A 25,222-nucleotide genomic window follows, 5' to 3' on the forward strand; every position below is an offset into this window, starting at 1 on the left:
ACCAACCTATGTACATTCTGAATTACTTCTGCATAATTCAATCTTACTCATAGAGAACCTAGAAAGAAAATTGTGACAAGAAGAAAAGTACATCATTCTATATCGTCCAGTTGGCCCATGTATAGGACATGGCCACGCTTAGGGCTGCAAACAAGCCAAACTTTGAAGTGTTCGGTCTCGGCTCGTTCAAAATTAGTCGAGCTCAAGTCTGAACTAATGTAAACAAGCCGAGCTCGAAATAATTTTTTTTATGCTCACAAGGCTACTTGAGCCAAGCTTCGACCAACTCAAGCTCAAGCTTGTTTACGAAACAGGCCTAAAATTCTAAATCAAGCTCATTTGTTAACTTAATAAGCCGAGCTCTAACAAGCTCTTAGCGAGCCGAGCCTCGAGATGCTCATGAACGACTCAATTCTTTTCCAGCGCTGAAGAATGCAATGTAGTAAAATTCCTAGTATATATTGGGACTAAATTATAGTATGAGAAATCTTCCCACCCCAAATGTCTTAGGCTGTTTACATTTTTCCTCTAAAAAAAGATTCAATGGCTATCTAAAACTCAAAAAGTGAGACCTCGCTGAAGAAACAATAGGGTCTCAATAACCAATGCTAATATCCCAAGAATTTGCTTCATGTGGAGTAATTATAGTCAAAAGATTATCTTCACTTCTGAAATTGAATCCCACTTCTCTTGAGTTCACGAGGCAAGATTTTGGTTTCTGACTGGAATATGCTCCAAAACGACCAGGCCCTCTTCCCTTGATACTCATTCGATCTTTAGAAAACTCCATCTCCTTGACAGCTCCTCCAGAGTTATACATCTCTATCAATCCAAGAGGCGCGAAGCGAATTGTTTTGTTGTAAACCTGTGCAAGGACACAAGAAAAGTTCACTTCTTTGGAACAGCTTTATATCATGTGAACTTTATCAGGTCAATGAATTAAGTGACGGTACAAACATGACTAGCCAACCTTGATTGGAGATACGGTGAACACATCGCACTGCAGGGTTTCCAGTGTGACTGGAAATGATCGTTGCTTTGGTAGTCGAGAAAGGGACCCTGAAATTGTAGAGAAGACGTAGAAGAATCGTGAAGGAGAGCATCTGATGTAATCCCAAATTTGTAGTCCAATCTTCACACTCATTCTGTCATACATGAAACTTAAACTTATTACAGCCACACTGTAGCACATGTAGCTGTGTAGTTGGTCATTTGATACCAAGTATTACCAACGGAGGATTCTTTTCTCATTTTAAACTGAGCTGATTAGGTTTGCATTCATGAGGTTGTTTAGTAGATTGCGTCCATGGGAATTTCGAACAGGACAGGAATTTCGTTTGAAGGGTATGTGGCTGAGTGTTCCTTGCGTTATGAGCAGCAAAAGGTGGAGTAAAAACAGTTAGTCATGGTACTCATGCGTGATGTTCGAAAGAAAAATAGCACTCATACCTTCTTGAAAGGAGAATACTGCACAATCTCCTGTCCAAGACTCCCCGCAAACCTCTTGAAAAAGCTCAATATCAGCAGGCGACACCTTCCCAGATAGCTCAACATTGGTGTCATTCAGAATGCTACTGTCTAGACATGGCCAGCTTCCTGCTCCTTGGCAATTGAAGACCCCAATAACTCCACTAAACTTGTTCAGGTTCCAAATCTTCAAAAGACTGACGTATAGTAAGACAGAAATATATGACGTGAGGAGCAGAAAACACACACACGCACACTCAAGAAAATAGATAACAAGTAATGTAACCAAACAAGGGTACAAAACTATGAATGGTAGGACCTTGGAAGTAGTACCTTTCCCCATCCATGACAGGATCACTGAATAAGCAATCCCGTGAAGGCCTCCCAGGGTATTTAGCTCTGAGCACTGAACCATCAGGAAGTACAAGCCTTTTGAGTATTTTGAAATCGTGCTGTCCAGGCTTATCGCTGTTATATCAGCAAAGGCATACATTGAGCATATTATCACAGAAGAAAGAGATGTTTCTGCAGAAAATGAAATACAAGGCTAGTTGGGGAGATTATTTGAGATGGAGAAAATAAGGTGGTAGTTTTCTTCTACGAGGCAAGATCAAGGACCCAAATCCAGTCCACGCGTATACTTCTCTAAATTTACCTGTGGTATTCTTCATTTTCTGGTTGCAACAAAATAAACATTTGATATGTCCTGAGGACCAGGTCCACATTTAAAGTGAAGTGAACTTACCTAACATAGACCCCACATCCTCCCACTGCTCGAGCAGCTGCATGAAACTCAGCTGCATAATGGAGGCTCTAGAAATAAAACGAGGAGATCATATGAACACCAGAACAACAAAAAAGAGGTCTTGAAATGGAAAATGAGCCATGTCATACTTACATAAAACATGTCCCAATCAGGGACGACAAATTCACCAAAAAATATGCTGTTATAAGCCACGGCAGCTATGTGCAGCGACTGTGTTTTTGCATTCTTCGGATAGTAATCATCAGATGCACGTGTAATGGCACTTGTTTTTGAGCTGCAACACCAAATTACAAATAAGAGTACTATTGTCCTTAGGCAAGAATGAGCACAAGAAATATCTCAAACTAGAAGAACGGAATTCTTGTGTGGATGAGCATATTAAGCACCATCAGTTCAATTTGCTCTATCATGCATGCAGGATGCTCCAGTTGTTGGATTTAGTGGATAATTTTAGGTTATACTAGTGAAATAGAATTTTATAAGGTAACACCAGTAATTTTTTCCTCTTTCCAGTTAGTAATATTAAAGAGTCCTATCAACCACATTGTTCCAAATTCCAAAGCACATTATTATTCCCAAAAATAAAACAGTGCAAATTGTTTGGGTTTTATGAGTTCTTTGCATTTGATTTATAGGCTATCAGTTTTCTACAATTGTGTGAAACTGCAATTATTGGTAGTGACAAGTAGTTGAGGAGATTAAGAGCGTCTTAATACTTGTAGATCGAATCGGTGCTGTGACCCATGCAGCAGATTATACTATTGTCCTTGAAGTTGGCGGCTACAGACTTCTCAAGTGCTTCCTGAAATTGTCTAGTTAATGAGACTCGGCCTCCTAAACCCGTTGCCAGGGTTTCCAGTATGTTCTGTACATCAACCTTAACCCCATCCACCTCCTGTGAGACAAGATATTTATGTAGATCGTCATAAAATTCCGATACTTTGGTTGGATCAATCATACCGACACCATACTTCTCCATACAATCCATCGACAGATCCCTCATATTTGCAAGATTCCCCGGTGACTGTACAGGGAATTTTAATTCAGGATTGTACTTTTTGGTCCCTGGAGCGTCTGGGTGAAGTCCACCCCAGTATCCCAATAGTGCATGCCATACATAGACATACCTGGGAAAAGTAAAACCAAATCACAGATGAAATCTCGAAGTTCATGTTAGCAATGGAAGCAATGAGATATCGTAACGAACACTTTGCTCAGGAAGAAATCACAGGTGAAATTTCCGAGGTCAATGTTAGCAAATAGAAATAGTGAGGTATGACTATACTTCGGTCAGGAAGTTTGTTTGGATCAAAGGATGCCAAACCAGTGTTGCAGACCTAGTAGACAATTGGTGAAGGTTGGGACAAACTAATCATAAATCAATATGTCCATTTCCCGAGTGGTAAAAGGAAAACTGAAACAGAAGGGGAGGAAGGGACGTCACGAAGGAAAACATACTTGAGACCAAAAGACTTCTTTATATCAGATACAAATTCCTTAAGATCAGTAGGGGCTTCGCTTGGAGCTTCATTTTCTGTTTTCTTGAATTTACTGTTTTCTTTTATGCTGACTAATCTTCCACCAAACCTGCAGTTATGAGCAAATACAATTAGAGGGTACAGATACGCTTTCCAACTATTTAGAAAAGCATATCGACTTACTGCGACCCTTCTACTATAGGCTCCCCTTCTTTCTGGAACTCATTAGTTGTATCTTGCCATCCATCATCAATTATCAGAAATCTTGGTGGAGTGCCTCCCTCGGTTAAGCTGAGAGAGAGAGAGAGAGAGAGAGAGAGAGAGAGAGAGAGAGAGAGAGAGAGAGAGAGAGAGAGAGAGATCATGTTTGGAAAACAATTCACCAGAAAATGGAAGGATAACCATAGAGAGAGAACCAAAAAAGATCATATGCACACATCTCAAAGAAAAATAAGACCCCTCCTCGTTTGGAAGAGGAAAAGAAAGTGTTACATAAGGATGTCCTCATCCGCAGGGATGGTACAACAAATATATTGCCACACTGTGCTTGGAACAAGGGAAATTGCTGTGCGAATCAGTTTATCTGATGTTGGAACTGTAACATTTCCAATGCTATGTGGGATGCAGAAGAGTCATATTGATTATCAGAGAAACCAAAACAACCTTTTTATGCCATCTTTGATTCCTTGTGGATTAACCTCCTGATAGAATGCATCCCAAGTGCACCAACCGAACCAATCTAGCATCCCAGGCATCTACATAGGGAAGCAATAATCGAGCTTTAGATGTACACACCTTTTCATAAACACCAATTAAATACTGAGACCAAATTGGGCAAGATCGGTTTATCAATTCGTAAACTGACTTGCCTGTTTCCGTTCCCTGATTGTAAAGGTTCCAGTGTACTTTTCCAAAATCCTACACATCGTAAGAAACCAATTAGCACTGCATGTATACGAAAATGAAAAATTCTAGTATATCCCAGCTGCTACAAGATCCCAAGAAGCAGGCATTGAAGTCACAATGAAAATTGAACTCAGATCCAAACCAGCTTCTTGGAACCCCGGCAAATTTTAGTTGCCCTACCAAAAAGCAACTGTAAATTATGCATATCTTAGCATTCATGAAACTCCAACTTTGCTAAAAGGCCACCTACTTCATAGATTCCGTCATCAGATCAAATGGATTGTTTCCATAATTCACAAAAACTGCATTTAGAGATTCTGATGCTACTATAGCGGGATCACCTATAGAATTGACAAGCAACCCATATCATCAGACCAAGATACAGATAGCTTAATCAATTCAAGAGAAGTGAAAGAAGAACGTCAATAACTTGGAGTATCTAACATCGATATGGATTTAGGGTCCACCAAGCCCAAAGGACTAACTTTTATATGGAATTACCATTGGTAAAATCATAACCAAGAAAAGAAAATATCGTTACATATTGTCCCACATTGTTTAGTTACTATCTCCAAAAACTAGTATTTGAGCATGGGCGGCCTCTGCACTCATTGCCAGTTGATTTTACTTGGATGCTAAAACCTATCTGATAGGAAAACTATAATTTTATAGGAGAATTTCTCATAGATTTGTTACACGATGGATCCCTATTTTTTTTCACTGTGATGTGACAAAATTAGGAGTAAAACTCTAATATTTTCTACGGCCAGACTGCATGAATCTTATTAACTGACCAGCAAAACAAAGGCTCATGCCGAAACATGGTTGAACCAATCAGTATAAACCTTACCACTTTCAACACAAAATTCAAGTTCGTTGGCCGAGTTTCCCTGCAAGCTACTTCTAAATTCACCATCTAACACCGGCAAGAAAACAATATAAGAGATAGATCCATTAGAAGTTGTTTCTTCCTTTGCTTCCAGCAACAGCATCTGGGTCTCGGCAGGAATGTCACTTCCTGAGTTTCCCACTCGAGGTATCTTCCAAAAGATTTTAAATCTGAATAAACATAAAAATCTGGCATCCCTGCATCAAACCATGAACATATTTCACATTCCTTTACTGCAACCATGTAGTGGTAATACATGAATGACAAAGAATTCAACTATTGCCTCCTGCTCCTTAATTCTCGACGATTGCAAATATTTGTCAAATGACTGGTCAGTAGTCACACAGCGTCCAGATTTTGAAGTAGGGAAAGGAAAGGTAAAATTCTCCGATATTCAACCAATATGCTAGTTAAATCAGAAAGCAGTTCAAGGTGAGAGTGATGCACAAAAACGAAGAACTCTGAAGAATCCATAATCGTGCAGCCCTTCTTTTTTAGAAGAGAAGATCACTGCCATTGTCATTAATAAGAAAATCCACGATGATCAAATTGGATATATACAGGACAATAAGACACAGTGGGATAAAGCATCTGAAACAAACACTGATAACTCCGTAATACATCCACGGATAAAAACAACTGAAGCACACTCAATGACAAATGCACACGCCAGTGAATATCCACAATTAAGGGCACGTTGAAATTTTTGGACATTATTGTCCCCTTAAAATACGGACAAGGAACCATCCACAGGAAAAGGCACTCGCTATGGCCAAACCTCCACCAACGGTGGGATAAACCTCCACAAAGGGAGGAAAATCTAAAACTAAAATGGAGAATAAAACTAAAGACGGGAGAAAAACTCAAACTTCCGATCTCGCCATTTATTAGCCACACCGCCGGCCACCAATCACGTGATCACAGCTCACCGCCTCCACTATAAACGTGCAGCGTTAGTATCTTCAAATGACCTGAAAGGAAATGGATCCTCTCCCGTCCATTTTTTGGACTGGAGGAGACAGTTCTGACTGGGGCTGTTCATTTACTACAATCAACGGTTTGGATGTATTTTTACACATCTCCCGATAAAAGTGTATTCTTACCGGTAAAAGTGTATGAAAAAATCCGAACCATTGAATCTATTAGTGGATGGTCCCGATCTGGACCGTCTCGTCACCATTGGACTATAGAGAAGCCGGACCCATCTTCAAAATATGAAAGACGATTTTAGGTTCCAGAATTTTTATATGATGTTCTACTCCAGTTCTCCTTCAAACGATGTACAACGTTCGAATTAAAATCTTACTAAACCATAGCTTTGTCATTGTAGACGGTTACTCGTTAACGTATGAGAGCGATTGATTCATTATTTCATTTTGGACAAGACAACTATTCTTTTGGACCAAAAGTTTCTACGTGATATGATTCACATCCACCATGATAGACCCAACAAAAACAAAAACTTAACCACGATAGACCCAGAAAGATGCTACAAATGATCGACCCATTTCTATTATGGGCTTGATGGTCACCAGTATATGAGAGGGAGCCTAATTTTGACCCAATAATAACTTAAAGCTTTTGAGTTGCATTAAAGATTGTACACAATGATCAACTAATGAGAAAAGAAAAAAGCTAGTATAGCTTACTGAATGACACCGAGCTTGAAAACGTGCCGGGAAGTGGAGTGAGCGGAAGTGGCACCCAAAAAGGCGGAGGAATCCGTCCACGGCGTGACAACCACGTTATCCGGTACACCCGCGAGAGCATCCCTGCCGTTGATGCTCAAGACCCCATCTTTGACAGTGGGTTTCTGGTTGAGGAACATAGCAGGTCTCCATGTCCTTTGAGACTGCACAGAGATTACCCTGTGGTGGTAACTGGATCCCAAGATTAATGGTGAGAAGCAGCAGGCATTTTTGAGGTTTCTCAGAGATGGTGGTGGTGGTGGTGGTGGTAATACAATCATGCCTAGTTTTTAAGGAGGAGGGATGTGCATGATTTGCCACTATATAAGGAATACCGTACGATTGGTAAAATCAGAAAAATGAACCCCCCCAGTCCTTCGAAGGACGAACTGAAAAGGGTGTTTGTGATTACTGTTGGATTCCAAAATGATAGGGTGAATCTGTTGGATTCCATAATGATAGGGTGAAAAGGAGAGTGAGAGAGAGAGAGGGAGAGAGAGAGAGAGAGAGAGAGATGTATGACGGTAATATATAGTGGCCATGGTTTAGTCTTTTTGTCGTTCCTGATCTTCTACAGGAACAAGATGTCCTCTCATTTTTCTGGGGACGATTCTACCCTTAGATCATGGTTGTGGGCAGTTGGTAGTTTGGTTCAGTTCCAACTTTAAAAGGAAACATCTAGCTACAGGAAAGAAAATTTACTCCCTTGAAAGGAAACATTCAAACATGCCAGGTAAATTAGGAGAAAGATTTCTAATATGGGTTATCGTGGGATCGATCACGTAAAATGTAATTTATCACAATCTCGTTTGGCGATTTGAGAATTTTATTTTATTCTCAGTACTCAATTTGCTTATTGTTTATGGACGCGGGGCTCTGCCAGCACCCCTACCCTCACCCAAAAAGGCCCAAAAGAGGTACCGTTTTCTTAAGAAAAAAATTTTAAGTTTTCTATTTGCAATCTTATGGAGTAGAAACGTGATTATAAGAGTCTTAGAGATAAAATTTAATTATGTCTCTTTAGAATAATTTGATCAGAATAATAAAATCTTCACACTGGTTCAAACGGATTGAAAATTGGAGCAGATAATTTTTTAACTATATTTTTTAATGTATAAACAATCTAAAAAAATTAAGTACTCCAATTTTTAATCCGTTTGAATATGTGCGAAGATCTTATTATTCTGAACATATTATTCTAAAAAGACATAATTAACTTTTCAATCCGTTTGAACCAATGTGAAGATCTTATTATTCTGATCAAATTATTCTAAAGAGACATAATTAAATTTTATCTCTAAAACTCTTATAATCACGTTTCTACTCCATAGAATTGCAAATTGGAAACTTAAAATTTTTTTCCTTAGAAAACGTTACCGTTTTTGGGCCTTTTTGGGTGTGGGTAGGGGGTGCTGTGCCTCAGGCACAGCAGAGCCCCCGCGTCCATTGTTTATGACCTAAAATAAATACAACCAGAAATCGGTAAATATTTGGTCAAATCATATTTGTATGATGAGTAATGGATGATAAGAGTTTGCACGTCAAGAATTATGATTTGAACATCACGGATCATCAAATGGGAGCGTGATAGAACTCTATTTTGTGTCACCTGAAGAACACATGAGAGATAATCAAATAAAGGAATCTTAATTTATGGAGTAAATTAGAGAAAGCCTAATAATGAAGTTAAAGTTTCACACCCATCGGGCGGAATACTTCAATACAATCTTTGCACTATATTGGTATATCAAACCAAACTATTTTTCATGATTTATATACAAAAATCGATCTTGAATAAAAATTTAACAAGTGAGTATAAACTAAAATTTGATAACTTGACTGTCAAACCCCGCCCCACAAACATCACTCAAAGTGGGTCCGAATAGGCACGGCCACGTGGTATTCCACACAAAAACCAACAACAAATTCACAAACTAACAGAATAAAACCCAGCGAAGACTTCACACTTTCAAATAAAAATGTCAACATTCTAGTCTCAACTCAAATAACAAACAACTAACAAACTTAATTACAACTCACACAACTAAAGTTCTCAAACACCCTTAATTACAATTTTTATTCCAATACTTCTAAAGTTCTATACACCAACAAATCCAATGACTACACGCGATGCTAGCTGAACACCTCCAACGCTGACCGGTAGTGGACCCACTGTCATGCCCTCGATTTTTAACATAATAATAATAATAATATCTCAAAAAGGAAGCCATCGCAATATACGTATTAATACCCCCAAGAGTTTCACTTCAACCGTCAAAAGAGTACGATCAAGTTCAAAGCTTTACAATAATGGCATTCTGACCCCAAATTCCTTGAGATTAGTCAAAAGATGATAAGTTTAGAGATTACATGATTTCCAAGTCAAAGGATTATATTGAAAATTACAATTACATCTCCCAAAGAATTTTACAAAGATGTCAAAATAATTCTTCCATATTAGCTTTCAAAATGATGAAGTCAAACTTGCACTCCAAGCACTTCATGTCAATGACTTTGAGATATACCTGAAAATGATAATAGGTTGAGTTACACTAGTGCAGTAGAGATTATGATGCTCAAACTATATGCAATGAGATGATCAATGCACCGGAACGAGCATAGACAACAATGGAGTTTCTCAAATGAATAAGAACTTACGACTTGAAGATCAACACAATCCATAAGCAATTTGTTCAATAATCTCTAAAATTCTCCAGTTTCATTGTTTCACGTGTTTCAATTTCATTTCCAGGCATTAGGGACCTCGTGCGTCCTATATTCATTCCGGCATCATACTTTAAGGTGGATCTGTGAATTTCTTGTGCACTTTCGGGCATTAGAGACCCCATGCGTCTCATTTCCGGCATCACACCTTATGGTGAATCCGTGACTTTCTTCATATAATTCTATTGTTCTCAATTATGTTCTCTATTTCACATACCCAAATATCATAGTGCTCGACATATCACAAGTCCATATCATTCATATAAACATGTCACAATGCCTCACATAATCAACCAAATGCACCAATAATGTACGCGTATCGTATAATCCTAATTCAACATTTTACTTCTCTACAACAAAAGCCAAAGAATGGAGACAATTAATGAATCATAGGGGCACGATTAACCATGCTTGGAAGTGGTTTAGAGAGGTTTAGAATGTGTTAAAAGTGACTGAGAGTCAAAACAATCGAAGTGAGAAAGTTTCAAGAATTTCCAGATTCGTACTGAAACTGCCCAAAATAGGGGTTCTGGTACTCAACTACAATTTCTGCAAAAAGTTGACAGCAAAGGCAGATTTCATAATACACCCATAGGACATTCAAAAACGACTTTTGGGCATAAAATCAACTCAACAACACATAGAGAAGGCAAGATATCCCTACCAAAATAGGTTTTGAGCAAAACCGTAAGTGTAGATTTGTTAAGAACGAGCTTTCCCAAAGCTGTACCGCAAGATCTTTAACCTAGATGATCAAAAAACGAGATGATCAAGCAAAGATCAACTCAAGTTTGAGAGGAGAAAGAGAAAACGCCAAAATCAATGGATCTTACCTCCAACGATGAGAAACCCGAAACTCGATTGAGATTTGAATGATGAACACATAGATCTTGAAGTTTGGAGATGGATTTGTGTGAGAATCAAGGGGTTTGAGTGTAGATCTTGAGAGAGATGAGAGATAGTGGGTTTTAGATCTGATTTTGTGGTGTATGGATGAGAAAATGGCTAAGGGTCCCTTTATATAGTGAGCCAAAATCGCAAACAGAAAAATATCAAAATCTGCTGTCTGGGTTCCAAAACTAGGCAAAATAGGGGTTTCGGAATTGAACGAGTTTCGGAACAGGCAAAAAGAGGGTTTCCAAAATTGAACCCGAGAAATTTGAAAATTCACCACTGGACAAAGGGTTCCGAAACCAGCAAAAAGAGGGGTTCTGGAACTAATCTGAAAATTTCCTAACTTTTTTGACGTTCACCAAAATGAACACTGATCGTGTCCAACACATCCACCACACCCACAAAACACCATTACAACATCAAAACTCATAGTTCAACTATTCTCCGAATATCCGGTACAGAACGGTACGCCGCATATTCGTACGCATAACTTAATTAAAATACGATCTTTCACATATTAAACGATTTAAGAAAATAAAATAATTTACGGGTCTTTACACCCACTCTAAGCCACCTGCTACCTGGCAATCCAAAAAGAAAAGTCAGAGTGTGTGAGACATAGAAATACTCAACAAAATATCACAATACCTGAAGAAATATCCACATGAATTTGAATCACTAACATAACTAAAGTACTTAACTGAATACAACATTTATAACCAACAGATCTTCCAAACACAACATCACGTGTCCCGTTCTAGAACATTGAATAAGTACTTGTTTTCAATTTTCAAGCTAAAAAATAATGAGCTTACTGAAATATAAAAATATGCAATATGGATTTTATTTGAAAAATCTCATAAAGATCTTTTAAACAATGAAAAAAAAATTAAAAAATTATTTTCTTAAGCCCATTATTTTTAAATTTAAAAATTGTAAATAAATACTTATTATTTTTTAAGAAGGTTTCTTAAACTATTAGCTATATACTCCTTTCACAAATCACACACAAATCACGTCGTAAATTCTAATACTTACGAATTAACCCGCAATCACATACTTCAATTAAAATATAATTTAAATAAGGGAACTTAATTAGCCATCATTTTTACCCTACTTATTTAGATGCTCGTCCTAATGTATTTAAATATTTATCTTTCTATCCTCAAATTCAATTAAATCCTAAACTACCATTTCTTTCTCCTAATTTTTCAAATCTTTCTCTCTTTTTTTTATCTTTTCTAATTATCTCAATTCTCTCTCCTCTTTCAAACATTTCTCTCACCTAATCTTTTGAATTTTTTTCTCTCTCCTAATCTTCTCTCTCATATTTTCATTCCCCTAAAATCTAAAAAGAAAATATGACTCTTACAAAAATAAATGTGTAAGCCGGAAAACATGATAATTCACAAAACATAGCAAAATCTGATCGAGGTACATGAAAAAAAAAGATCAATTAAAAAAAAATATGACCAAATCGAAAAACATGGCAAGTTTCGAGAAGTGTAGGTTTCGATCGAGGTAGATGAATAAAACATGATCAAATAAAAAACATGACAAAAATCAGAAAACATGACAAGTTTTGAAAAGTGTAGGTTTCAATCAAGGTAGATGAACAAAACATCATCAATTCACAAACATGACAAAAATCGAAAAACATAATACCTAAAACTGATATTTCGGAAACGGAATCCGGTAACGGCAAGCAATAGCGGAGAAACCGAAACACACATTCCAAAAAATTTATGAAATCACCATGAAACAAAAAAGATCATGAATACGTATCGTAAAATTGTGCCCATGAAACTACACTAAACCAAAATAATGATAAAATTCGGAGAAACCGAAACACGCATTCCGAAATGAAACAAAAAAGATCATGAATACGTATCGTAAAATTGTGCCCATGAAACTACACTAAACCAAAATAATGATAAAATTCGGAAAAACCGAAACACGCATCCCGAAATCATGACAAAATTATTTTCTCACGTTTACCCAAAAAAAAAAAACTATTTCCTCACAAACAAAATCAGCATGAAGAAACACCTGGTCGGAACCCACGGCTAAATGATTCCGCGGACGGAGAGCCATATGATCAGGAGCACTGGATCGCTCCAATAGCGTGGGCCATCCGCGGCCTGTTAGAGAACCAGGAGCGAAGGCGGCGAGCGTAACGGCGGAGGACGGATGAGATGTTCGCTTTGGCGGATCGAAATCGCGGGTTGCGGGTTGCGCAGATTAAGGACTGATTGTTTTGTTTTCTGGGGATTTGTAATTCAACTGGGAGAAGGTGGGAATACTGGAAAAAGTGGGAGAATGTTGGGAGAGTCAGGGGTTATGGGGCTGACCCAAAAAAAGGGAACGGAGCCTCTTTAAAAAAGGGAATAGTCTGATTACTAATGGTGCTGCACTATTCCTTAGTCAAAACCCAGTATTCCTCTCCATCCCCCATCTCTCTCTCCTATGGCCACCATAGTAACATGAAGTGGGGGAAGGAAAAGAGAGTTGGGTTTGTATCAGGTAGAATAAAATGAGGAGGAATTTCATGGTTGTTGCTGATGAAATTGAATGGAGCACGTTGTGTTAGGTAAATGGAATGGGGGAGGAGAGAGAGAGAGAGAGAGAGAGAGAGGAGATATGTGGGATTAGAGAGAGAGATTTGCATAATCCCTATAATTGTGGGATTAAAAATCTGGTATATCCCATAAAAATATATATTAATGTATAGATAGGGGTATAATAAGACAACTTGACAATTTGAGGATGAGAACATAAGTATTCAAATCCATCAAAATGGAAACTTAAATAAGTTCCCTGAACAGGATGCCTATTTAATTTCTTTATTTAAATATTAAATATCCAATATGGATATTACATTACATTGGTTCTCTTGTTTGTTCCAACCAAAAAAGGTGCAAAAGGCGCAGGAGACAAATATTTGTCAGGATATTTGTTAAGCCTTAGGAAAAATTATCACAGGTAAGCGAGACCATAATTTAACTTATACTTCTTTCACAAACCACACACAAAGCCCCTCGTAAATTTTAATACTTATGAATTAACCAGCAATCACATACTTCAATTAAAATATGAATTAGATATTAAATATCCGATACGGGTATTACATTGGTTCTCTTATTTGTCCCAACCAAAAAGTCAAGCGTCTTTTCGATAACTCTCTTAATCCGTTCGTTTGTCAAGAAAGCTATTCCCGATAAAATACAGTGAAGTGAAATAAAGGAAACTAAAAAGTATTTTCTGCTTCCATTTGATATAAGAAATTTAAGAAAAAGTGGAAAAGTAGTAGTTTAGTGATGTATAAACTAGTTTGAAAAAGTTTCTTGGTAGTAATAAATAGAGAAAAAATTTATTGAAAATCGTATTAAGAGAAACTGAGCGGTTCTGAAAACCCCAAATGAATAAAGCCAAAATTTCTGCAAATTTTTATGTTTTTTCCCGTATAAATTTTGAGAAAAATTGATCCTAATGGGAAAAAAATTGGAGACATGAGTCTCCCCCAATTTTCTTAGGAACTGAGCAATTTAAAAATACAAGGAAATTCAACATTCCCGTAATGGGATCCTCTGTGGAGGGAGTAGACAGTCCTGTCTTGGTTGTTTTTCAGATGCATTTTGATGATCGAAACCGTAAAGAATTATGCTCATATGATATTGTTTACAAATATTTTCCTAAACTCTTTTCTATCGAGACAAATGTGTTTCGAAAACATATTAAATAATATTTGATTAACATGAATTTTGACGTACGTAATATTTTTGACAAGACGAACCCTAAAAACGAACCCTAATTAGATTTGGAAATAACAGTCCCAATCATCAAAACGAACCTTAAAAAAATTTGGAAATAACCCGGACACAACCATTTCATAGAGGATCCCATGAGTAAATATTCAGTGCCCATGGGGAGTGGAGCACCCACAATTTCTGGGCCTCTTCTCCACCTCACATCATGATAAGATCCATACATTTTTCATCGGGTCCTACTATAATATGTGATGGAGAAGAGACTTGAGACACCATGTGATACCTAGGCCATTGAATAATTTTTTTTCTTTCCTCCAACCGAACGGGGCAATTGGCAACTAATCCGTCGATTGTCGACTTGAAACGTGTAGTGACATATTATCCTTTTAGAGTCCTGTTATACACACAGCAATTTGTGCACAGGTTGTGTACAGATTTTATTATGGAGCCCACCATGAGTTCTACACAAATCATCCAAGCCGTTCATTAAATGTAAAACATTTTTTCAAGGGTTCCCGTAAAAAATAAGCTCAATCCAATATCTATAGGTGCTTCATCCAACCATTTAACTTTTCATTCCGATTTTCGGATAATAAAAAATTATATGATTAGATCGAGCACCTATAGGTATCGGATTGAGATTATTTTTTGTGGGAACCCTTAAAAAAATATTTTACATTTAATGAACGGCTCGGATAATTTGTGTGGGACCCGTGGTGAGCCCCACAATGAAATATGCGTGTAGACTTTCTAATCCTTTTAATGGATTCGGAAATGCTACCAAGCGATAACAGTGTCGAGTGGTTGATCCTGCCATTTTGTTTTGGGAAAATTATAGTTACCCCCCTCTAACTATGCCTCGCATACACTTACCCTCCTCTAACTTTGTTTTTTGGCACTTAACCCCCTCAAACTAACGGAAATTCAAACGGTCATAACTTCAAATGGTCATAACTTCTTCATCCAAAATCGAAAATAAGCAAATTATATATCGATTTCGAGGTCTTGAAGTCAGCTTTCTAATGACACCAAAATCACATCACGATTCAAAGCATACAGAAAGTTATGATCAAAATGATCTTTCTGTCTACCAGCCCTTACTCTTTTGATCATAACTTTCTGTGTGCTTTGAATTGTGATGTGATTTTAGTGTCATTAGAAAGCTGACTTCAAGATCTCGAAATTGATATATAATTTGCATATTTTCGACTTTGGACGAAAAAGTTATGACCGTTTGAATTTCCGTTAGTTTGAGGGGGTTAAGTGCCAAAAAACAAAATTAGAGGAGGGTAAGTGTATGCGAGGCATAGTTAGAGGGAGGTAACTATAATTTCCCCTTTTGTTTTCGGAAATCAACAGTTTAAATCTTGATCGAGTGATAAACGATTTAAATCTATATTCGTTTGCATTCAATCTGAACCGTCCGTATTAAAATGAACGATAGCACCGGGCTTGGCAACGGTGCACGATATGGCACTATAACCTCAAGAGCCACGTACATAGCCTCTTCTTCCTCCCTTTCCACTTTCCCCACTGGTTCACTTCGCTCCTCTCTCTCCTCCAAATCCCCAAGCTGCAAGCCCAACCACGGTCCACCCATGTCCCTCCCACACCCCACCACCACCGCCTCAGACAGCTCCACCACCACCATCCCAATCAACCTCCAACCCCTCCCCCACCTAACCCAATACCTCCCCGACCTCCAAACCCACCCCAACCCCCTCAACCAAAACCCCTTCTTCCACCCCTCCCCCCTCTTCTACATCCACCCCTCCTCCGACCTCGTCCTCAACAACGACAACCTCCTCACCTACCACCGCGCCGGCCCGCGTGAGCGGATCTTCTTCGACCCGCCCCGCGTGCGGGCCGCCGTGGTCACGTGCGGGGGCCTGTGCCCCGGGATGAACACGGTGATCAGGGAGCTCGTGGTGGGGCTGTGGGAGCTGTACGGGGTGAGGGAGATTTACGGTGTCAGGGCCGGGTTCCGCGGGTTTTATACGGGTGATCCGGTTCTGATGGGTCCGGAGATGGTGCATGATTGGCATAAGAAGGGTGGGACAGAGCTTCAGACCTCTAGGGGTGGCTTTGACCTTGATCGGATCGTTAATGCCATTCAAGATCGCGGCTATAATCAGGTTGCCCCTTCTTCTTCTTCGCTGTTTTGGCGTTTGATCATATTGATCGATTCGTTGCTGTTCGTAGGTTGCACAACTTTCTGAACCTTCTGTCCCCAGATTTTATCTTTGTGTGTGTTTATCAATTATAACTCTGCCTGGTTGGTGCTTTTTTTTTTTTGGAACAAGATATTTTATTAACAAGCCAAAGAAAAGGGGGGGAGACCCCTGGAAACAAAACCACCTCCTTCCAAACTAAACAGGAGGAAACAATTCCAATCTAAACAGGAGGAAACAAGATATAAAACTCCAAGACCTACACAAAATCAATCTACCAAAACCTATACAAAACTATCATTGCTGGAACATCCAGCGGGGAATATCCCAGGTAAGGCCCAATTCATGATTTTCCGCCGAAGCAGGTATCCTTCTCCAAGAACAGAGGCGGGCCGAGACGTCACCCACAATCCTATTTACCACGCTAGTAGAATCCACCCCATGATTCCGAAAGATACGGCTATATCTCTCTCGCCATAGATGATAAACAGTCGCCGCTAAGCACCATTTATACATAGGGGAAGTGCTTAGAGCGTTATCTTTCTTTCCCAGCCGGTCCCAAGCCCGGATAAAGGAGCAGGGTTGTACGTTAGGTAGCTAATAGCCAGCACGTAAAAAAACCCATTAGATCTTTATGACATGAATCCAAGAAAAAGGATTCATATAGCCAACCCCAATTGATTGGGACATAAGGCTCAGTTTAGTTTGTGTGTTTTATGAATTATGTGTCCAGTTAACCCCTGAATGAGATGCTGAGAAAAGAAAGAAAAAATTAGAGTTTCTTTCCAAATCAAGTCTTTTGGATTGAATAATTTGGTGAGAAATAGAAAGAGAAGTACCAAAATAAACCAAATCTTATCATTCCTCCCCTTCCTTATTTCATCATTTTATCACAATCCAGAGGGGAAGTGCCTTTGCTTGTTAGAGCAAGTACACTTGTGAACCATTTAGCCTGACATGACAAAATATATGGCAAATGGTGTTCCACACGTATGCCAAGTTGCTCTCAAAAAACGAATAAATCATCTTTCCTCGGACCAGCTTTTATTTTGCCAATTGTGCCATGTCATTCAAGCCAATATATCGGTATCGAAAAATGAGATGAGTTTAATATGATTGTTTGGATTTGAGGATTGTGTCGAAATGATACCAAGCCGGTTAATGATGACATTGTTAATTTTTGTACTAATGACATTGTAGCATAAAATAGTTTTGGTAAAAGCCATTTTGACAGCAATGAGTGCACTTGTTCTTACGCACTACTATGTTGCATTTGGAATTTACCAATTGACTGACATTATACTTATGAAGGCTGATAATTAGATTGTGGTATATGTGTTGATGGAGCGGTATTGGGCTCCTCGGATCGCCTGACCTGTTAGGAAACTGACACAGTGACACCAGTGTGGTGTCGCGCCATCGGCCAACACCCATCCGATGTTTTACTCAGTTGAAATTCTAAGTAGAAGAAGGTAGAATAGTTTGGACCTTGAGACTTAAGTGTATCATACCTTTGAGGGTGATAGATCACCTCTTTTTTTCATATAGCACTGGAGGGTAGAGTCCCGTTTGGACTAGATCCCTTAACTATAGGGATATTGACAAGTTCAATCTTGTAGAAGCCAATAGTTTTTGCAATCTTGTTTCCTTTACGAAAGGTATTCTGATTCCCATTAGGATATGTAGAATCATCTCAGTCACTCCATGACGGCTTTAGTTTCCATGTGAACAGTGGCGGAGCCAGGATTCCACCACGGGGGTGGTACCTTTCAATGGAAATCTAGTTACATATTGTGTGAAAAAATATGAGGAAGAAAATTAGTTGTAGAAAGTCATAATATTAGGTTTTGTCGTGGATTTTTTTTTGTGAAATATTACGATCCTAATTGTTCTCAATCCGAACCGACCATTCTCTAAATCGCAATTTTAAGTTTTTTCCATACTTGTAAATATCTAGTCGAACCACATTAGTCGAAAGAAAAAAATTATGTGTTCGAAATTGACATGTTTCGAACGGCTAAATTGAAAAGTTTTAGGAGTGCCGGAGGCAATGAGGAATCCCTCTTTCACTCTAAGTGTTAAAAAAGATGTAATACCTAACTTATATTCATACAAATATGAAAATTAACATATTCATGAATTCATTTTATATGTCCATTTACACACACTAATATTCATAAAGAAACATGCAATAAAAATCGTACTAAACTTGGAAAAAAAAAGTCCAAATGGATCACGTGCCTCTTCAATTAGTGAAAAATACCTTATGGGAGTTTTATGCAAAGAATCTGGAGTGCAACCCCCACTTCTTATATAACAAAAAAAAATTATAGTGAGAGAGGGAGAGACTAGAGAGCGCTGATATCCCAAAGAGTAAAAGAGAATAGCCACTTAGGGGAATCGAACTCCCGCGATTGGGGTCCAAGACATGGCACGCGCATTAACGAACTCTGCCAAAGTTCTCTTTGAGCAAACTCCTCATATTTTTGTATTTAACATGTTTCTCTGCATATATATATACCTACCGAGGATCAGGATGTCCTGATTTAGTGTTAGGTCCGGACTTTTGATCTCAGCCGTTGGATTGTGTTTCCAATGGTCCGGAACTTCAGAAGGTTTATGACCGGTCACAATTAACTTTTTCCAGAAAAGTTTCATTAAAATCTGGACCATTGAAAACACGATCCAACGGCTGAGTGGTGGTCTGGACCTAAGCTCCGGTCAGGGCGCCTTGATAAACCGAATTGTATATTTGATTGGGAAAGGGGAGGTCCTGACCTTAAGTGGTCCTGATTGGATCCGGATTTTGTGTGTGTGTGTGTGTGTGTGTATATATTATATTTGGTTTATATTTTTGAAACAGGGGTGGCACGTGCCACTCCCCCCCACCAGGTAGCTCCGCCCCTGCATGTGAACTCAACTCAGTTGAATCTAGCTGACAATAAGTTTGTATTTCTTGCTGTCTTGAACTTGCCAGGTAAGATGCTTCGTGCTCATTAGCCCTTTATTCAGTTCTAACTCATTTACGAAAGGTAATCTGATTCCCGTTAGGACGTGTAGAATCATCTCAGTCACTCAAAGCCATTAGTTTCGACTTTTGACAGCTTTAGTTTTCATGTGAACTCAACTCAATTGAATCTAGCTGACAACAAGTTTGTATTTCTTGCTGGCTGTAACTTGCCAGGTAAGATGCTTTGTGATCATTAGGCCTTTATTCAGTTCTAATTCTGAATCATTCATGAAAATCTAAAATTAGGGCTTCAATAACATGTCTTAGTGCTTTCATAAAGTTGTAGTAGTGCCTGATACCCTTGTTCCCTAAACAATTAAAGTAAATGAATATAATACTCCGAGTGCTTTTTTTTTTTTTTTGATAGGCGTATGATACTCCAAGTGTTAAGAATAGGAAACAGCAGGAAATTTTCTCCAAGTTATTAAGGTTAGGGTATAAATTTCAAATGTGTTACCGTAAGGTCTATTTATGTTTAACATCTTCAATTGACTTACCAGGCTAAATAAATTTGACTCATATCATGGTCTTCCTCTACCAGATAAGCCATACCTAGTATGATCATTATATGAAAATGATGGACTTTCCCCCTGCAATAAAGGGAGAACCCCTTTTGGTGTGACCCCTTTTGTGAAGCTGTGTCACAAAAGTGTTTTCCACACCAAGAAGAAACAATTTTTTACAGTTATTTTAGTATGACATAAATTAACCGTTGGGGCAAAAACCTAAAAGAACCCTCACCACATTGTATGCCACATCCTAATTCAGTTTCTTGCCCACTCCCTTCGCCACCACCTCCCCCCACCCCCCCCCCCCCCCCCCCCCGCTCTCTCTCCATATGCTTGATCCTAAACTGCTTCCAGTTTGTCTTCACATAACAATAACTCCATTAAAAATTCCATTTTCCTCCTCTGATGATCAACTGGCACAAATCCCAGCGATGTCATTTTGTATGAGTTTTCAAACAAATTCAGTTTTCCACTTCCAAAAGGACTATGCAGTCTCTTCTAAATTGTTAACAGTCATGGAAGGAAAATGCCTTTGTAAATCTCTTATATTTTAAACAGGTTGATCTTTTCTCCTATATGTTCTTTTCTTTCCTTTATAGATATCTCTCTCTCACAAATCCAAGATGAGAGACTTAGTTTGGTGTATTTACAAATTTTGATTTCCTGCCCTGTTTTTTATTTCTTATATTAATACAATAACAATAACAGAACCCATGTAGTCCCCAATCATTAGGGGAATGGACGGAGAAGGATTGGTGACAGACCTAACCTTCGGCAATATGCACAAAGTGGCTGATCTCAGAATACCACTGAAATAGTGGTCCCCTAGACCTTTTTTGCTGCGAAACTATGCCCCCAAATCAAATCCAAATGACATCAGAGAGGGTAGGCCTAGAGACCCAATTCAATTTATGTGCACATTACCATGCTTTCTTCATTGATAGTCCAAAGCATCGATATGGTTATTGCATTTTTTTTTTGGTGCTTCAGAATATTGTTGTTATTGCATTCGCCTATTCTGTCTTAATTGAATAACTAGAGGCCGGGGTGATGCGTGTGCAAGTCAAAATTTGACAAAATTTGTGAAAATTCGATCAAACAATATTTGGGAAGCATTTGTGCACATTTTGTCCAAATTCGACTTGGCATCGCATGTACCCCGGTCTCTAGTAGGAACAACATCTAGACCCAAAGCCAAGCATATATTGCGCCACAATGCTGTGATGGTTTTTGCCCGAGTTAGTTTGACCTGCTGCAGGTGCATGCTATGAAGTGCTGATCGATAGGTAGGGTAAATACTAAAATACCATATAATAGGACCCATTGTCATATATAGGATTTTGTTTCTTGAGCTTATTGTCTGTGCACTGTGCACATCATATGAGTTTGAGGATTAATATTTATATATTTAAGGTCAAAAAGAATTGTTGTGCCCTGATGGATGTGTTTTTTTTTTTTTTGGTTTCTGAATCTGTTAATCCTTGGGATATGTATAGGTCTACATCATTGGTGGAGATGGCACAATGCGTGGAGCTGTGAAGTTATTTGATGAGATACGCCGCAAGAAACTGAATGTTGGAATTGTTGGAATTCCCAAAACTGTCGATAATGATGTTGGCATCATTGACAGATCCTTTGGTTTTCAGACTGCAGTGGAAATGGCCCAGCAGGCGATCAGTGCCGGTCATGTGGAGGCTGAGAGTGCTGTCAATGGCATTGGTCTTGTGAAGTTAATGGGTCGTAGCACGGGCCACATTGCCTTGAACGCAACCTTGAGCAGCCGAGACGTGGATTGCTGTTTGATTCCTGAAAACGAATTTTACTTGGAAGGAAAGGGGGGGCTCTTTGATTTCCTGGAGCATCGACTAAAGAAGAACGGCCATGCAGTGCTGGTTGTTGCTGAGGGGGCTGGACAAGATATAATACCAAGAACTGACGCCCAGAAAGAAGAGAGGGATGAATCTGGGAACCCCGTATTCTTAGATGTTGGTGTGTGGTTGAAGTCCGCGCTCAAGAAGTGGTGGGACCGGGATCACCCAGACGAATTATTTACGGTCAAATACATAGATCCAACATATATGATTCGTGCAGTCCCTGCAAATGCCACTGACAATTTATACTGTACTCTGCTGGCGCATTCGGCAATTCATGGGGTAATGGCAGGGTACACCGGGTTTGTTGCGGGTCCTATTAACGGTAACTATGCGTATATTCCCCTGGAAGAGGTGGCTGTGGCTAAAAATCCTGTTAACACGGCGGACCACAAGTGGGCATGGGTCAGATCTGTTACCAATCAGCCTGATTTTCTGAGGAGCTAAGTCTTTGGACTTCATGATATGAGGCTACTTAATGGAATCATGATAGTGTTAAACGTACTTTGTATGATGTACCACATAGCCATGCTACAGTTAAATTTTGTTGGGTGAAGCAACTCCTGAATCAGATCTCTCATCAGGCATCAGTTTTCAGCAGAGAAGGTTTTTTCCCCTTCTCTTTTTTGTTCAACATACTGTCAGTTAAGGAGATCTCGTCTCTCATAAGTAAAAAAATTCATGTCGCTTTTCTTCGGGAGACTTAAGTCGGGTGGATATGGTTGGGGCCAATGGCTGCAGGGTCGGACCTAGGGGTGCAAGCGGAGGGGGCGGGGCACACCAAACAATTATCTCATTGTTTCTACTACTCCCTCCGTCCCTTTTTTTGTGTCCAGTATTCCATTTTGGGCTGTCCCTTAATAAGTGTCCATTTTGTAAAGTTAGGGGGTAAAAGTTGGTGTATTGTCTATTTTGTCCCTAAAAGTAGATTTTATTTTGAAAAGTTAGTGAGTAAAAGTGTAATGATGATGGGTAAGTAAGGAAAGTGGAGGAAAAAGTTGATGTGAAAAGTGTAATGATGATGTCTTTTTAATAAGTTGGAGTTACGAAGCAGGACACTTAAAAATGGACGGAGGGAGTATATTTTAGGTTTTGTTTGCAAATATATTATACAAGGATAATATATTTGTGGTTAATTTATGAATACGGCTCCCTCATTAAGAATCATGCGGAGTACGGTAGTGTCATTAAGATGTTTTCAAATCGGGATACGTATTGTGTATCATTTTTTCTCATTTTATGAACCGTTTTTGTATATTTACGATATGTTACAAAAATTAATGTACAATAAAAACTAGTTATACCAAATCACACTTTAAAAATCTATTGCATATATGAAACATGAAGTTTTTAGGATGAAAATCTCTAAGTTTCTCAAGTGGGGTAGACCGCATTGAGGCGTGCTAGTGTCTTGGCCAAGGGAAGAGAAGAGGAGTCCTTATCTAATTTGATTGATGCAAAACATTATCGACACACTCCCCTTTTAAATGTTCCGTTTCGTAATTTCAACTTATTAAGAAAATATCATCATTACTCATTTTACATCAATTTTTACCTCCACTTTTCCTATTTATCCTCTATGGAGACATCATCATTACACTTTTACTCATTAACTTTTCAAAATGGAATTTACTTCAATGACAAAATGGAAAGTGTACCAACTTTTTTCCACTAACTTTACAAAATGAACACTTATTAAGGGACAACTTAAAATGAAATACTGGACTTTAAAAAATGGTCGGAGGGAATATTTTCTTTCTTCTATTTGAGCCCTAATGGATTGAGGTTGGGTTTTCTTCAAATGGTATGAGCATGGCCATAATTAGATGAAACAATTTAGAACATGCTTGGGGTTCTGCTTGATTTTTAGCGAATAGTAATTGTAGGATACGGACATTGGGATTTGTAATTACTCCATCCGTCCCAAATTACTAGTCCTTCTTTCCTTTTATGAATGTTCCAAAATGAATGTCCATTTTGAAGAGTAAACATAAAAAAATGTGTAACATTATTCTTTCACCATTTCTTTTCTACATTAAATATGTCATGTCAAAGCATAAAGTATGGGCAAATTGAGAAAGTTAGAGCCTGTTCCAGAAAACAAATAAGAAGTTATTTTTTGTCCAATAATAAGGGTTGTTCCAAAAAAAATAAGAAGGTGGTATTTATTTTTTCAGAATTTACATAGATACCAATGGGCGCCGGGGAGGGAAATCGTACCGGCAGCCGCGCCGGGCTGTCTCCGGTCACTAGACGAATGATCCAAGCCGTCCAAAAATTCTAAAAAAAAAAATCGATGGGGTCAATGCGAGAATCGACAGCATCCGAGGTGTGTAGGGTGCTTGATCCGAGCACCCATTTTCCGTGTAGGGTGCTTGATCATATATACACGGAAAAGGGGTGTTCGGATCAAGCACCCTACACACCTCGGATGCCATTGATTCCCACTTGGCCCCCTCGGTTTTTTTTTATAGAATTTTTGGACGGCTGGGATCGATCGTCCGGTGGCCGGAGACGGCCCGGCGTGGCCGCCGGTACGATTTCCCTCCGCCGGCGCCCATTATCATAGCAACAGTCTTATTTTTTGTATAAGACAACTTCAAGCTCAAAAATCATGTGTTTACGCAAATAATTTTCCTACCACTATGGATCTTGTTTGATAGATCTCATTAATATCTTTAATACGATGCAAAAAAAAATTAACTTTTTTTTTTCATTTACATTATTTTTGAGTTTGAAAATGTGAAAGAAACTTTTTATTTGGGTTTTGTGGAATGACCCTTCTTATTTTTAAATGAGAAATGACAAAATAAGTACTTATTTTTTAAGAAGGTTTCCGGAACAGAGCCTTAAAACCAATTATGTTTCTCATCATTCTACCCATAGAAACTTGCTTCCGAAAGGGGCAAGCAAATTGGGACGGAGGAGTATATCGTAGGATACGCCATAGTATTGTAGAATTTCTATACAAAAAAAGATACGGGTGATTTTATATAACTTTTGTTATGCGTTGTACATATTTAATTGTGTAAGATGTACTGTATGTAGTAAACTCATCTTTATGAATGAACAAATTTATTTT

The 25,222-nt window shown here is 38.6% G+C and overlaps 2 protein-coding genes and 1 non-coding gene across 3 annotated transcripts; 1 reads left to right on the plus strand and 2 right to left on the minus strand.

Moving 5' to 3' along the window:
- Positions 1–440: 440 nt before the first annotated feature.
- LOC131316918 (probable galactinol--sucrose galactosyltransferase 2) lies at positions 441–7,680 on the minus strand. Its single transcript, XM_058346443.1, has 14 exons — positions 7,156–7,680; positions 5,468–5,703; positions 4,868–4,958; positions 4,581–4,629; positions 4,375–4,466; positions 3,895–4,002; positions 3,692–3,820; positions 2,950–3,360; positions 2,366–2,507; positions 2,213–2,280; positions 1,801–1,935; positions 1,450–1,664; positions 971–1,059; positions 441–865 (listed from the first exon to the last, which is right to left on the minus strand). The coding sequence occupies exons 1-14, from the start codon at positions 7,473–7,475 to the stop codon at positions 596–598; spliced, it is 2,355 nt and encodes a 784-aa protein (XP_058202426.1). The 5' UTR covers positions 7,476–7,680; the 3' UTR covers positions 441–595.
- Positions 7,681–16,089: 8,409 nt separating this feature from the next.
- LOC131316919 (ATP-dependent 6-phosphofructokinase 2) lies at positions 16,090–22,728 on the plus strand. The gene is made up of 2 exons (XM_058346444.1): positions 16,090–16,714; positions 21,766–22,728. Exons 1-2 carry the CDS (start codon positions 16,178–16,180, stop codon positions 22,585–22,587), a joined length of 1,359 nt encoding a protein of 452 aa, XP_058202427.1. The 5' UTR covers positions 16,090–16,177; the 3' UTR covers positions 22,588–22,728.
- Positions 21,102–21,209, minus strand: LOC131318236 (small nucleolar RNA snoR100). Its single transcript, XR_009197569.1, has one exon. It is a non-coding gene; the product is annotated as a small nucleolar RNA snoR100 (small nucleolar RNA).
- Positions 22,729–25,222: the final 2,494 nt, after the last annotated feature.

Source organism: Rhododendron vialii, chromosome 2a (assembly GCF_030253575.1).
Source record: "Rhododendron vialii isolate Sample 1 chromosome 2a, ASM3025357v1".
NCBI classification, from domain to species: Eukaryota; Viridiplantae; Streptophyta; class Magnoliopsida; order Ericales; family Ericaceae; genus Rhododendron; species Rhododendron vialii.

Excerpts from the sequence above, each read along its gene's own strand:
- LOC131316919 (XM_058346444.1), top strand. The coding sequence starts at position 16,178 with ATGTCCCTCCCACACCCCACCACCACCGCCTCAGACAGCTCCACCACC. Across the intron at positions 16,715-21,765 it reads AAGATCGCGGCTATAATCAG|GTCTACATCATTGGTGGAGA; the intron begins GTTGCCCCTTCT and ends GGATATGTATAG.
- LOC131316918 (XM_058346443.1), bottom strand. The coding sequence starts at position 7,475 with ATGATTGTATTACCACCACCACCACCACCACCATCTCTGAGAAACCTC. Across the intron at positions 3,361-3,691 it reads AAGAAGTCTTTTGGTCTCAA|GTATGTCTATGTATGGCATG; the intron begins GTATGTTTTCCT and ends TACTTTTCCCAG. Across the intron at positions 1,665-1,800 it reads CCTGTCATGGATGGGGAAAG|TCTTTTGAAGATTTGGAACC; the intron begins GTACTACTTCCA and ends ACTATACGTCAG.